Below are 14,560 nucleotides of genomic sequence, written 5' to 3'. Positions count from 1 at the left end.
TATTTTGAAAACTATGGCTTATTTTTAATACAGTGACTGCTGTAACATAAAGTGTTGCAGAAAGCAGTTTGTTATAGTGTAATATTGAACTTCAAGGTTTTTTCCTGAGGTTCTCATGGATGGAAAACATGGAGATGACTTACCTGTTTATGATGGCTACAGATGTTGCATAACAGCAAAATGCTTGCTCTTCTGCCTGTTTTCATCATATGATTATGTATTCCAGAGGCCAGTGAAACTCTTAATTTTTGATATTGCATGTTTACCTTTTTGCAATTATTTTTATTGATTATTTTAATGCTTTAAAAAATCCTGTTTGTTTTTTAAAATGGCAGTTATGTGATTAATGTTTTCTTCTTCTATTTTAGATTGTCTAATAGTGAATTGCAGGCATCCTTTCACCATTTTTTTGTTTCCTTCAGTAGTTAGAAATGAACTTACCTTGGCAGGAAACACTTTGCCAGGCTGGCAAAGAGACTGCTTAGCCCTAGTGTGCCTGCTGAGTTCAGCTACCACCCCCTCAAAATTTTCTCTCTCCTATTATTACCACAGTAAATAAAGTATTAGGTGAAAAAACATCTGAACTTATTCTTGGGAACTTCCAATTTCAATATGGAATTGATTGTTTTCAAGACTTCCATTAAAGTCATACACAGTGTTGTGCTGAAGTTAAATGAAGCATTTAAAAACATTTTGACTGTACATCCAGTAAAATGGAGCACAACTAGTAGCCTATATTTTTCAGATGAATAAATCAGCATTTCACCGACTGTAAAATCTGTCTCTAAAAGGAGAAGATGAGTTCTGGTTTCTGATGGTGCTGCTTTAGCTCCTGGTTGAGGGTGAGCAGAGCAAGCAGAGCTCGCTGACCCCTGGCTCCAGCTAAGCCCCGCGGCTTTGCCACGTGAGGAACTGCAGAGCTCTTGGCCTGAGCCCCAAACCATCCATGCAGTGATGTCTGAGGCACAGCTGGCCACAGAGCAGAGCTTGGGCACTGACAGAAACAGGCTTCTGTCACACAACTTTGCCTTGTGCAGTTACAGGATGCAGCATCATGCTGGGAGTAAAATGAGCTGCTCTGATTTGTTGGGTTTTTCCCTCTCAGGGTATGAGCGTTGAGAGGAAAGGTAGAGATGTTAAAATCTGCCAGAACTTAACACTCTGGAGATGAGTTAGGCAGAGAGGATTTAAACAGCATTTCACCACGTGTGTGCAGGCAAGGGCTGTCAGCAAAACAAGGAAGCAGCCAGAAGGTTGAGGGCAGCTTCATTTGCAATTATTTCTGTGCCAACAATTATTAACTCCAGTAGACTGGGCACTGTAACACTCACTGCAGCGGCTTGGAAAGTACTGAGCTCTGTAAAGAATGAAATGAGCAACAGGCAAGAATTCAAACTAGGGTCCATAACTTGGCTTTGAAGCTCAACTGATTTGGAACAGTTGAATTGTATTGTGAATTGCCTTGCTGTCTGCCCTCTGAATTGTGAATTGCCTTTAGAGCTGCCCTGCCCTCTGTGTAGGACAGTCCCAGGAACGTTTGACTTGGCCCAGGTAAAGAGGCAGAGGTGGTGAGTTCTGCAGAGGAAGATGCTCATCTTAGGGAATTTCTCCCTACCTGCTTTAAGGAGAAGTTTATCCTCCCTCTACTCCATTCTGTCCTTTCCACTAGACACTAACTCATCTGTTAGGGTGTCCCCTAACAGAAATCTCCAGCTGCACAAGGGAAATACTAAAGCAATGATAAAATCCTAAATAAAAATAGCTTCTATTTAACAGACCTCCATTAAAAAACTAAAAAAAAAAAAAGGGAAAACTATAGCTCCAGACTTGGATAAAAAAATCCAAATCTGAAAAGTCTATTTTAAGGAAAGTGTCAAGGATAAACTCTGATAAGAATACACTGCAGCTGTGCATTACCTTGCCTGGATGAAGACTGCAGCTTTCAGGCATCAGCAGTGCTGGGTGGTACCTGCTGTCAGTGATTGTTTACCATGTACTTGGATCTACGTATTTGTCCAGAAGAGCAAGTGGAAGTGATTAGTATTAATGTTTTATTGATGGTAAATATTGAAATTAGACATGCACAAGATATTACTATTAAAGCTTTGAATTATTCAGCTGCCTGAATTGCTTTCAGGCCTCTCCTTGGCCTCTGGTCTGGTGGCATGTTAAGTTTGATCAGTGTATGTGATGGACAGACATGGGTATGGACATAGGGATAAATGTAGTTTTTTGTGCAGTGAAGAGAATCCTGCTGTTTACTCATCTCATGACAAGTTATCCATCCAGTCTTTACTCATTTAATGATGAGTTATTGGAATAAAAATCTGATAGCTTGGCTCTCCTCTGTGTTGGGTAAAACTGCAAGTAGAGGTCAGCCCTTGGCAGCAGGGTTTGTGTTACAGGCCTGTGGACTACAGTGCCTGTCCCAGAGCACTGGGCACGTGCTGCACAGGTCAATGGGCACAAAGAGACTCACTGAACTTTTCTGAGGTGGTCTACAAACGTTCCTCTACAATGCTGAAATCCTGCTACACAGCTAAAGGTGTGACACTGTTTGTGTGGACTTGGTGGTTTCTGGAGCCCTTTAGGACTGACTTCCTGCCAGGAGTGCCAGCCACTCCTTCTGTGCTGCACTTCAGCCCTACAAACAGGTAGCAATGGCTTTTATGTAGCAGCAAAGAGAGGACAGGAGCTTGTCCCAGGAATCTGGTTCTCCTGAGTCAGCTGCTAGACTGGGGAAGTCCCATCCTACCTGTGAAGCACCATTTGCCTGCAAGTGGGATTGATTTCCTCTGCAAATATTTGCCTGTGATCAGGTTACTGGATTGGAGCCCCTATTTCCTCCAGTGTATAAAGGAAATAAATAAGGCTTAACATCTTTGCCATGATTGTGTTTTCAAAGGCTATTTACAAAAAATCTTTAACTTTGGCTGACCTTAGTACAACGTCATTGGGTGAAGCTGCAGGGAACAGTTGGTTTCTGTGCTGTGCAGTCTTTATTTTGGCTGGCAGTCTGTTAACTCTGATAAGTGGGTAAGCGCATGCCAGGCAAAGTCAGGCGTAGCGTGAGATTCTGCTTTGCCTGAGAGGAAGTAGCCCCAGAAACAGCTTTGTAGGCCAGTAAACAAAAATCCACATTTAGAGTTGACCAGTTCTGGATCTTGAGGACTTGAAAAGGACTCAAAAAGGACTCTGCCAGGTGTTTTGTTGGTCACTTTGCCTTCTCTGGGTGTAGAGCTGTCCTGCTCTGGTGAGAATGGTGCTCCGGCTCTGTTGGAACTGCCTCGATCACAGCGGGCTGCTGCTGCTTTCCCTACCCTCTCCAGGGAAAAAACAAAACCAGCTCTTGTTCCTTGTGAATACCTTCTGGTGGCTGCCCTGCTCCAGCCTCCTTCAGCAACAGCAGAATGACACTGGGAATTAGTGTCATCGTGCCCAGAGGGCGTGTGACAGCCATGACATTGGACTCTGGCTATGGTGGTTGTGTGGTGCTGCTGTGGGGTGGTTTTGGTGTTTATTTCCAGCAGCACCAGTCCCTGGAGCTAAACAGCAGTTGTTTGCAGTTTCAGGGGAAGCATAATACGTTGCCACCTTGGAAGAAACAGACTTTATTTTTTTTATAAGATTTTACATTCCTAGATGGCCTACATCCCGTACTGGGAATTGCATGCAAAGGCAGCATGAATTCAGGTCAAACTTTGCCTACTTGTAGTAGATGGATGTTACTGATAAAAACATTTTACGCACGCTGGGCAGAGATTTACTTAAGCCGCTTCTCCAAGCGCCTGTAGTGAATTTACGTTTCCTTTGAGCTCACTGAGAATGGTAACGTATTTATTGCCTTTATGTGAAACACTGTTTTGACAGATTTCCTTGGAAGAAGCACAAAAGGAGATGTTCTGTTCTTTGAAAATAACTGGAGCCACTGGCAAGAAGGAGCGACGCTGCACCGAACAAGGGAACCACTTCCAGGTTATCCAAACATGCTGCTGAACTGACTTTTGCAGCTGCATTTTCCAATGTACCATGGGATGCATCAAATCCAAGGCTGCCTTCCAAGGTTCCAACGCTGTGCAGGATGAGCGGATCGGGGCAGGCAGCGAGGGCTGTGCTGGGGAGAAGTCGTCGCTGCTGGCGGTGCAGGCGGAGGAGAAGGGCCCCTCGAGCGCCGCCGTGCTGGACTACGCGCACCGGCTCTCCCGGGAGATCCTGGAGCAGGCGGTCAAACAGTGGGCGGTGACTGAGAGCAAGTACAGCGACATCCCCTTCATCGAGAGCGACGTGCCCTGAGCTTCCTGCCAGGACAGCCCCTGCTGTCCCCTGAGCATCGCTGTGGGGAGGTGTCTGCAGGGAGAGCCTGAGAAAATCTGCCTTTCAGCCTAGATTGCTAACAAACCACTTGGATTGCAGTAGAATGTGTCCATCAAGTGTCATTCCTTGTCAGCCATATGTTGAGTGTACTCTGTATGTGTTGGATGTGAGCAGCAATCAGCGTTAAAAGGAGGATGAGAAGACTGTGACTGCCCTGCACCTCTACAAGCACTGCCACAGAGGACAAAATGTGGATTATTTCTGTGTTTTGCATAAAAGATCAGTGGTCTGTCTGTAGGTGAGATGAACTCTCTGTGCTTGGTGAATTCGTCTGCGTTTCGCTAAAGTGAAATCAAGGTCTGCATGTAGCAAAGGTTACTGCTATCATAAATTTTACTTTTGATTCTGTGACCTAACCAAATCTGTAAAATCACAAAATGAAGGTGATGGGAGGCGCTTTGCAAACCCCAGTAGTATTCAGGGAGCCATTTGGATGATGATGCTATTCACTTTCCATTGAAGTGAACCAGTGAGAAACGTGCTGGTGTCAATAAGCAGTGCATTATCATTAACAGATGCTTCTGTAAATGCTTGAGAGCTTGTCTCTAAAACCCTGCAGTAAGATAGGTTAATGACATCTGGTTGCTGTGTTCAGACCAAAGCTGTTTGGTTTTTTGGTTTTGTTTGGGGTTTTTTTTGTGTTAGGGTGCCGCTTTGGAAGGATTTGTTGTTTTACTGTAACCCAGAGAGATGTGCAAAAACTACTGCTGGTAACTAGTGAAAGGAACCTTCAGAGGTGTGGCAGTGCTTTAGGACAGTTTGCTTCATGGCAGCTCTGGCTGCACTACACTGCAATTGCACTCTGTAGCACCACCCTTGGGACAGGACATCCTCCTTCAGCTTCTGTAGGCTGCTGCTTCCCCATGGGAAAACCTGTTCATGGCAATGCCAGCAGGAGCCTCAGGAGCCGCAGCCCTGAGCAGAGCCCTGAATGCAGAGTGAGGGACCAAGCCTTAGGCCCAAAGCTCAAGGGCTGCATTTCTCCCCCAGTGCATCCCCACACAGCTCCCTGCTTGCCCAGGGCTCCCAGCCTGACTCACTGCACTCACAGCTGCTCTTTGACACATCAGGACACCGATGGATTGTTTCATTCATCCCAAAGGTACAATGTTGCTGATGTTTTATACAAAGTGAAGGCCTTCTAACAGCTTGGCTTTTACCACCTGTTCGTTCCTTTCTCTGTGATGCCCAGTTTAAGACATAGTTCTTTTTCCTAGATCCATTTTGTTTTCATTTTATAGAGAAATGCTTTCCATACTGGCTAAAGCTGTTACTATTTTTAAAAGGTACACATAGTTCTAGTAAATGATCCAAAGCATGATTTTTCAAGCAATGGGAAGCAAGCAGAAAGAGGACCAAGTCAAATGCTGTAGAAAGACAGTCCATGAATTGAGCTGTTTTACAAATGTTGTGACACAAACTTGGGTAGTTGAAATTCACCTATATGGGGAAGTGGTTTTATCAGGAATGAAGGGTGAAAAATGCTTCTCCGTGACACAGCACAAGGCTGCCATTAAATCCCAGTGACCACACTGGATTCCCAGTGACCTGGTATTAAGGCTGTTCTCAGGCTTTTGCTGGAAAAGGGAACAAAATCAGCTTATGCTGTAATGTCGTCCTCTTTGAAGTTACGTAGTCGTCTTCAAAGCCATTTGCAAAGTGGGACTAAGATTTTATGGTTCACTTAAATTCTCCTGATAAGTGAAACTCCTTCAAATTCTACAGCACATATTTTATCATATTCTGTTTGCTTTAAAATACGTCCATATATTAGTGTTAGTTAGAAAGCAAAGCCAAAACACTGATCAAGTCAGTACATATCAATTGGATATTGCTTAACCTCAGTATTAAAAAATATTAATATTCTTATTCTAGCTAAAATAAAGCTTTATTACAAAAAAGAAAAAAAAGGGCCAACCTTTCTAATATGAGTGTGGGCTTGAGAATGTGAACACTGCTAACCACAGTAATTAAAATTAAAAAGCCAAAGCTGCACAGCCATTGTTGGCCAGGCAGGTGAGGAGCAGGTAGAAAACTGCACTCACTGTCAGAGCACCTTGAGGTGGATCTGCCCTGGCCCTTGTACAAGGCACTTACAGGCAGTGAGGTGCTGCAGTGCTTCCTGTTGCCACGTCTCAAATCCTTCCTCTGGATGTAGCCTTAGCACCTGACACTCTTCAGGAATATCAGATGCCCCTCTGAGAGCAGTTCCCAGCTGGCAGGCTGCCGCTGCACAGTCCAACAGCAGGCAGAGAGAGTTGTAACACAGCTGAGGTTCCACCAGAGCATCCCCTGTGATCAGCACTCGGCATTACCCACAGGAGGGGTCACCCAGGCACCCTGAACTGCCCCTGGGACTGCTCCCCTGTGGGGGGGCTGCTCCCCTGTGGGGTGGCTGCCCTGCCTGCCCCACAGCTGCCCCCGGGGTCACTCAGCACCAGCTGCTTGGTGGCCCAGCCAGTCCCTCACCTGCAGCCACCAACCTCGGCCCTCGCTGGTGCCTGAAGATTCCAGCAGCTCCAGAGTGGCCCAAGTGCAATTCCAGCTGCTTTAGGATGCTTTCCATGACACTGGCACTTCAGGGAAGGCACGCAGCAAATGGAAAGCAAACAACAGGGAGACGGCTTTTCACCAGGAAAATCATCTCTTTTACAGGATGCTGTCCTTAAAAATAATGCACTTACCCTTAATAGAAAATAAATCTGTTCAGTGCTACAGTCTGATAAGAGATGGAGGGAAATAACTCCCCAGAGCTCTGCTGTACATTTAATAGGCACAATACTAATACATTGTAAAAATAAAGAGTTCTTCACCAAAATAAATTTATGCTAAGCTGTGCTAGAGTTTTAGAGCCACTGACAGTGGGTTTCCAGCTAAGTTACCATTGCTTCTTTGACTTCATTTTGTGTAATAAAGGCACTCCAGTTTGGGACTGGCATACTCTGCAAAACTGTTTACTTCTATTTAGGAGTTTAAAATACATTTGCTTTATATTTTCTCCAGGAAACAAGATTAATCTGAGTGGGTATGATGTGACTGACTTGATATTCTAATAATGGTTCAAAATACATTAACTGCAGCACAACTTTGTAAAGTTGACGTTTCTGGACTAAGGCACATCAGTATTCCCAAATAAAACACACTACAATATATTTTTACAATATTTTTTGTGGAAAATATTTTCTTGTGGACCAAATAAAATTCAACTTACCATCTGCTTGTATGCCTTTTATTTGAAAAAAACACAAGATTGCAAAGATTGGACAGGATCTCGTTACCTTGAGCTTCAGATAATTCCTGTTCACAGAAATTCTGGAAGAAACTGAACATGCAAGTCAAAGTTTACTAATTCAGAAGTATGTTCTTCCTAAGATCTTGTACAATCAAAGGAGGCATGATCCCTACACCCTGGGAATTACTGTGGTTTTCATTTAATATAGTTGGCTGAATATTGCTCCTTTAATACAAAAATAATGGAATTATTAAGATAAGCAATCTTTTAAAAATAAATTTAAAATAGCAATTGTTTATGAATGTAAAACATATAAAAATTTCAAATAATACAGGGGAGCACTTCTTATGGGACCAGCTTGAGGTAGGAAGTCTTGTGACACTTTCAGACTTACCTAGAGGTTTTAATGAAATCTCAATTACTTTTGGAACTAAACTCAAGGACAGTCCCATAACAAGTATGTCCACAGTACCATAAACTCACAGCTGAAATTTTAATAATTTTATCTTACAAGTCTCTAGTGCCAAAGCAAGGTGCCATTTTTTCTTGATTTAGCTCTCCATTTGCTCCCCTCTGATTTTTTTTTAAGTCACTCTTGGTAGTTGAATTTCCTGGATTTTGTTTCCAGGCAACAGCTCCTAGAAAGGAAGGAGCCTTAAGCCGTTGCAGACCATTGCTGTTGGTCATAAAAACTGCCCAACATTGAAAACTCCACAATGGTTCTGCTGCAGCTCTGACTTTTTCACTCCCCATGCTGGTTACTGACTGTGGCATTTGAACAGAAGTTTTGTTCTTCAGAGAAGCCAAAATTTGTACTTGTGACCTGCCTGTAAGTGTAGAAGTAAGCAGAAAGAAACACTGCTATGTGCTCTGCTGAAGCATAAAAAAGAAGGCAAAATGTTGAAGAAAGATTAGTAGCTGTCTGTATACATTAGAAAAAATAATTTCCCTCTCACAAATACTTGGATCAAGGGGTTCTGGTTCTGTTGTGTAACTTCATGTCTTATCAGCATCAGAACCCCACCACCTTGAATGCACTGGAAATTGCTGCTTGGTGTTCACAGCAAGGTTTGAGGCACTTGTTTCTTCACCACTGTAAGACCAAGAAAAACCAGCAATTTTCTGAAATCGTGAAATACTGATTATGCAGTTGAATCAGACATAATGACATTTTAAGAAGTGGGCTATGCAAGCGAAGAGAAGTGTGCTTCAGGCTCTGGCAAGATTATCACATTTGAAACAATGTTTACATCACACAGCAAGGCTGAAAAATTACAAGTGTTTAATCAATAGAACAATTTCTTGTTCTCAGACTAATAATGTATCAGTCTGAGCTTTTATTTAAAAGGACATTTAACACCATGGATTCTGTCTTGCATTTTCCTTTGTAGCTCTGACTGCATTAAAGGTTTAACCATATTTTATTTTCATTGTACACAGAAGAATCTGTGGCACAACCCCAATTTACCAGATCAGTGACAGAGCCAAGAACACAAAAGGTCTCTTGACTTTTTGCTTATTAGGTCACCCCTTAAATTGTGCTCTTTTGCCCAAGGGCTCCTCCTAAACTAAGAGCTGATGCAAAAAATTAAATGTTAATCACTGTGTAAAGCAGTAAACATAACAACTTGCCTTGAAGTGATTTCTCCCATTATTAACCAGAGATACAATTATTTTCTCATTACAGAGAATGTTCCTGAATGCAAAAAAAAAAAAAAAAAAAAGGAAAATAGACTTGTGAATCTCAGGCTAGCTAAAAAAGTATTGTCCAAACTGATCACACTGCAGTTACTTTTTGTATCACAGAACTAAGCAGATAGATAAGATGTCAATAGGTTTGTTCTTTACAGCTTGAGATCATCGTTTCCCAGTGATTTAAAACAACTGTCCACAAATTCATCGCTGACTTCTTCCAGAGCAGCTGGCTTCCATTTGGGGGACTGGTCTTTGTCAATCAGCACTGCCAGGTGAACAGAGAAACACCAAAGTTACTCATGAACTTCCTCTAATTAAAGTGACTTACGACTGCATCGAGACAGATCACTACAGTGATTCCATGGGGGAGACAAATCTGTGTGCTCTGGAGAAGGCAGAGTTCCTGTAACACAGATGTTTCTACTCTAATCAAAGTTCCTGAGTTGTGACCTACCCAGAGATGTCTCTGGGAGTTGCTGGATGACACAAGGAAGAGTGAATCACTTCAGAGCAGCCCAAGAGTTGAAGGAACAGGCCTGAAATGAGTGGTTTAGTCAGACCTGCCACTCATGGCTGACTTACACTTCATGGGAGCCTGTGAATGGCACTTTACAGTGCTGCTTTTGGACAAGGCTTTCACACCTCTGTGCAAAATCTGACTCTTGGGAGAGTACAGGAGATGACTCAGTGGTGCTAAGTGCCTACAGCTAATTTAAACACATCACATTAATAATGAAATAACTCACGAGGAGAGAGTAAAGCAGGGTGTCTTTGTGGGAACTGAGGGTGTTTATTTGTAAATACTGACAGCTGCTGAGGCCTGGGTAGATTGAACTGTGACAATCTGTATAACCTTAGTACACAGACTTTATGCTGCAGCCTGGGAAATACAGCACTGAAGATAAAAACCATCACTGAGTGAATCACATGTAAAAGACTAACAAGAAAATGCCAATTCCCAAAGAACATGCCCTGTGTCACAGGAATGTTGAAGGCATGTCAGCAATGGCTGCATTAGCAAACAAGAGGGAATTAATTTGTGTGTAAAAATTACCAGTATGAAGAGAATTCCAGAGCATCCTTCCAAGCACCTTTCAGGCTTTAAGAAACCCATGAAGATGCTACTGAAAATGTGACATTTTTATCATTTAAAGAAGAACAGCTGTAAGAACTGTGGCTCTCTAGGATGCACTGATTGCCAATTCCCTTCAGATGAGTGAGATCAGCACCTGATTTGGAGATCCACCTGTGGCCTGGAAAACCTCCTGACCAACACAGCCCACAGCATATAAGAGAGGATGGGCAGGAAGAGGGAGCACATTTCAAACTTTTCTCCTGAGAATGGCCTTTATTTGTTTGTTTTCTGACAAAGAGTTTAGAGGAGGATGGTTCTAAAGGCAGGTGAACTATGACACTCACAGAGACCAGATATTTCCAAGAACAACTGCTGTTTTTGGGTAAGTTGTCATGTTTTTCTAAACTGAGTTTGTTCTTATTGAGTGAACTAGAAATATCCCAGATGAGGAATGTGTAAGGGGATGGAATGTTATGTTCAGTTAAAAGAATACCTACCTAGAGACTGTGCTTATCAAAGTAACAGGCACAATGGTCTGCCCACCAACTGGTAATAAAAAAAAAAATGTGACCTGAAAACTTCTCTTTAACTTTTCTGTCTTTATCCAATGGTTGAAAATGGCTAGAAAATACACACAATTCAAATGATAACTGCACTAATTAATATTTCTGTAGCTGAAGACATACAGGCATCACAATGCTTTAGCTTACATCCCCATAGAGAAAGGCAAATCAGAGCCCTGCACCTATTGTAAACAGGGAACTAAGGACTCCTTAGAAACAAATTAATTGTAAAAGGTAACCTATCATATGGGAAATTGCAATTCCACTGGAAACAGAATCCATGAGGACAATTCTTTAGAAGAAAAGTCCTGTAAAAGAGTGCTTTTACTGTCATGTTCAACTGGATAACTTACTGAAAAGCTGTGATCCTGCAGGGTATTTCTGAACACAGTGAAACCACTGATTGGCTTGGGTGAAAAGATGTAATTATTCCAAATCAACTATATTTATTCCATTGGAATAAAAATTATCTGCAGATTTTCTTCAGTTTTAGTTGAAGTTCACAGTCTGTTGTTGACAAGAGTCAGCACTGACTAGAGGTGGTTTAAATTAGAGAGGAAAAAGGGTCCTTGTGTATGTTAGTACAGCTTCCCCTCTGCCATACTGCAGTAAGTGCTGCCAGATCTCCACTCCAGGGTACTGCTGTCTAGTCAAGTTCATCTTTCTGTTTGGATCTGTAGCCAGTTTTACTCTAGAGGATAAACTCAATGCTCATAATGGTCTTTCCAGTAGAGTCTTTAATCTTGTATGAGTCAAAATACTTGTTTTCTAGTAGAACCATGAAAATATTCCCTTTCTGCATTGACTTTTTATATTTTGTATCTTTCCAGCTGGAGATCAATCATTAAGAAGACCAAATTCTGAAGACTTCTAAGGTAGGCTAAGAGAATTCATTATGATAAAAGTAACTGAGCACAGACATCATGTTAAGGGTTTGTTCTTGTGTTTCACCTTTTTTAATCAAAATCCCAAGCCCCTCAGTTCAGTAGCAGTGACTTTACCAGACTTCAGTTAGTGCTCTGTTGCTGAGCTTCCTCCAGCACAGTCTAAACTCTGGTATTTCCAAGCCCCTGACATTCTGTTTGCTGCCATAAAATCTCTCAGCTCATGCAGGGCCCTGGGGTGCCCAGGGTACAGCTCACATCTGCCAGCCCTGCAGGGAAGGTGGCAGAAGCTGCACAGAAATATCATCTTTGCAGCATCAGCAAGATGTAGAAGACCTTTACAGTTCAATTTCAAGTGCACATTCCTGCACAAAGAGTTAGGAGGGTGAATTAACAGATATTTGTCCCTGAGATTTGCTGCTGAGATTGTATCCTACCTGGATGTGTGGAGCACTGACTTCAAAAATTACCACTTTTCTTGGGCAGTAAGATTTGAACAACAATTCTTGGCAACTACCCCAACCTATGCATTTCTTAGCTGACATATTGTTCTATTAATCAAGGTGAAAAATTGATACCTAATGTGTTCCAAGTCCACAATTACCATTTTAAAGGAAAATGCTGGTGAAATATGATCCACATGTTTTACACTTTAAGAGATTTGGCTTTTCTTTAATCACTCCAATCACAAGAATCATAAACAGGGAAGACTGCCACAGCAGATTTTCAGGTTGAAAGAAATCTGGCTAAAAATAAAAAAGAAATTTTGACCTCAGGTCAAAACAGGTTTAAAAAGCTTTAAAACTACTCCCTAGAAAGCCTTTTAAAATTATGGTTTGAAGCAGATGAAAGGTATTAGTAAAACCTGACCTGTGGCCATTGGCTGCCGAGAAACATTCTTAAACTAAAATCTGATTGTTGTAACTCAACTGCTTTTGATGGTGCATCTTTTTGTGGTAGAGAGGGTCAAGAACTGGCTCCTTAAATGCTTGTAATGTAACCCTTCAGGAAAGAGAAAGCTAATATGTAACAATTCTATCAATTTTATTCACAATGGTTGGTGCTGTGAGGTACTTAATAATCTCCCTTCCTGTTAAAAAGGATGCTCAGCACATTGATGGATAATGATTTTTATGAAATTAGACCAAACTACAAAAGTGATCTTGAGTCAGATTCTACACTCCTCTGCAACAAGAGAAGCAATGCTAAGACTGAAAATTTGAGAACAAGATCTATGCAGTAAGCAGAGAACAAAAGTATTTCGGGAACAAAACAAATTATTATTATTATAAGCAATCCCCTCAGTGCACTTGGATCTTTGGTGGGTTTGCTTTTTTCTTCCCCTGATATAGTTAAAACTTTTGCTACATCATCCTGTATAAAGAGAAGTTTCCCAACTGCTGTTCTTGCAGCGTCTGTCTTTACAAGCAGTTTGTGCATTTCCTGGCCATACTGACAAGGGATTTGCCTTTGTACTGTACTGCAATCCCAGATGGTTTCATGACCTTGTGCCTTGCAAGGAGAAATTCAGCTGGTGTTCCTCTGACTCTCAAACTTGGAGTTTGTCACTTCCTGAATAACTGCATTTTAGCAGCTTATTTGCTGATTTAGAATATATCCCAGGAACAGTATTTTTAAGGTACCCTTGTCCCCATTACCAACATAATGAAAACCACTTCTCAACATGTGTGGTAAATTCTTCAAAGAAGTGTCTGCTAATGAGTGCTAAAGACTAATTAATTAAAGTCAGAAACTTTCCCCATGCTGTATGAATAAATTTTACATCTCTCACCCCAGGCTATCTTTAGTACAGTGTTACTAATAGCAGCCACTCCAACTAATATCCATTCCTCAAGTGGAATTCAACTGCTTTATAAAGACAGATCTAAAACAATGAGGAGGAGATGATAATACTTGAGTATGTAACTGTGTGAATTAAAAGTCCAGCCAAAACTTATCCATCCAAATGCCTTGTACTGTAAGCTCCTTGGGAAAAGCCTGTGCTTTATTTCATCTCGTGATGAACAGTACATAAATAATTGCTACAGCTCCTAACAGATGTGACTTTGGGTTTGAAAAACTGCACAGTGAATCAGCAGTAGGATCAAGGACAGGCTTGAAGTCTGTCCCCTGGATGAATTTGCTGAGCCACTACTCTGCTTTTACCTCTACCTCTCTTGACCAATGCCTTAAAATACTGAATTAGTTTATGTTAAGTTTACACATATAGTTTTTTAGTAGTAAGACACTTCCATTCAGAGATATTCTGGACAGGGGGGAAAGTAAGTCTTTGTTCTAACAGTTTTCTATACAAACAGTTGTTTTTGATTTTGAGTCTCAAAGCATTGTGTAGCTGGCTGAACCAGCTCTGTGGCAACACTAAGCCTGGACACAAGTGATGCATGCAACTACTCACTACTCTGTGTTAAATGTGAAATGGTGCAACCAGGTGGATAAATAACATTAGGGAACTGAAATTGCACAAAGGAAACAACATGGCTCTTGTGCTTTGGAACAATAACAAATTTTGGCCACACAGAAGTCCAATAAGCAAAACCTATGGAAAGCTGGGAAGTTTTTTCTGGGCTGTTGCTGCATGCACTGGTAGTGGTTTCCAAAGAAGCACCACAATTGTGAATGTGTGTGCTATTAAGCTTGAGGAGTGTTTCTGGTGCGGATACTTACCTGCTCGAACCCCTTCGTAGAAGTCATGACCTTTCTGAAAGATTACAAAAAA

The 14,560-nt window shown here is 41.7% G+C and overlaps 2 protein-coding genes across 3 annotated transcripts in view; one reads left to right on the top strand and one right to left on the bottom strand.

Moving 5' to 3' along the window:
• CUNH2orf88 (chromosome unknown C2orf88 homolog) overlaps positions 1 to 7,587 on the top strand; it is a 20,443-nt gene extending 12,856 nt beyond the window's left edge. For both annotated transcript variants that reach the window (XM_031056722.1, XM_031056724.1), the window contains one exon: positions 3,871 to 7,587. In XM_031056722.1, the coding sequence (XP_030912582.1) occupies positions 4,030 to 4,293 (264 nt within the window). In that variant the 5' untranslated portion in view covers positions 3,871 to 4,029 and the 3' untranslated portion in view covers positions 4,294 to 7,587. The remainder of the gene's footprint in view (positions 1 to 3,870) is intronic.
• Positions 7,588 to 7,589: 2 nt separating this feature from the next.
• The window catches only part of HIBCH (3-hydroxyisobutyryl-CoA hydrolase), a 38,688-nt gene continuing 31,717 nt past the window's right edge, over positions 7,590 to 14,560 (bottom strand). Inside the window, exons 13-14 of the mRNA XM_014306819.2 lie at positions 14,509 to 14,542; positions 7,590 to 9,566 (exon numbers count right to left, since the gene is read on the bottom strand). Of these exons, the coding sequence (XP_014162294.1) occupies positions 9,451 to 9,566; positions 14,509 to 14,542 (150 nt within the window). The 3' untranslated portion in view covers positions 7,590 to 9,450. The remainder of the gene's footprint in view (positions 9,567 to 14,508; positions 14,543 to 14,560) is intronic.

This window comes from Geospiza fortis, unplaced genomic scaffold, assembly GCF_000277835.1.
Source record: "Geospiza fortis unplaced genomic scaffold, GeoFor_1.0 scaffold112, whole genome shotgun sequence".
NCBI classification, from domain to species: Eukaryota; Metazoa; Chordata; class Aves; order Passeriformes; family Thraupidae; genus Geospiza; species Geospiza fortis.
Note: the sequence above shows the minus strand (reverse complement) of the source record. Positions and strands in the feature narration are given on the sequence as shown.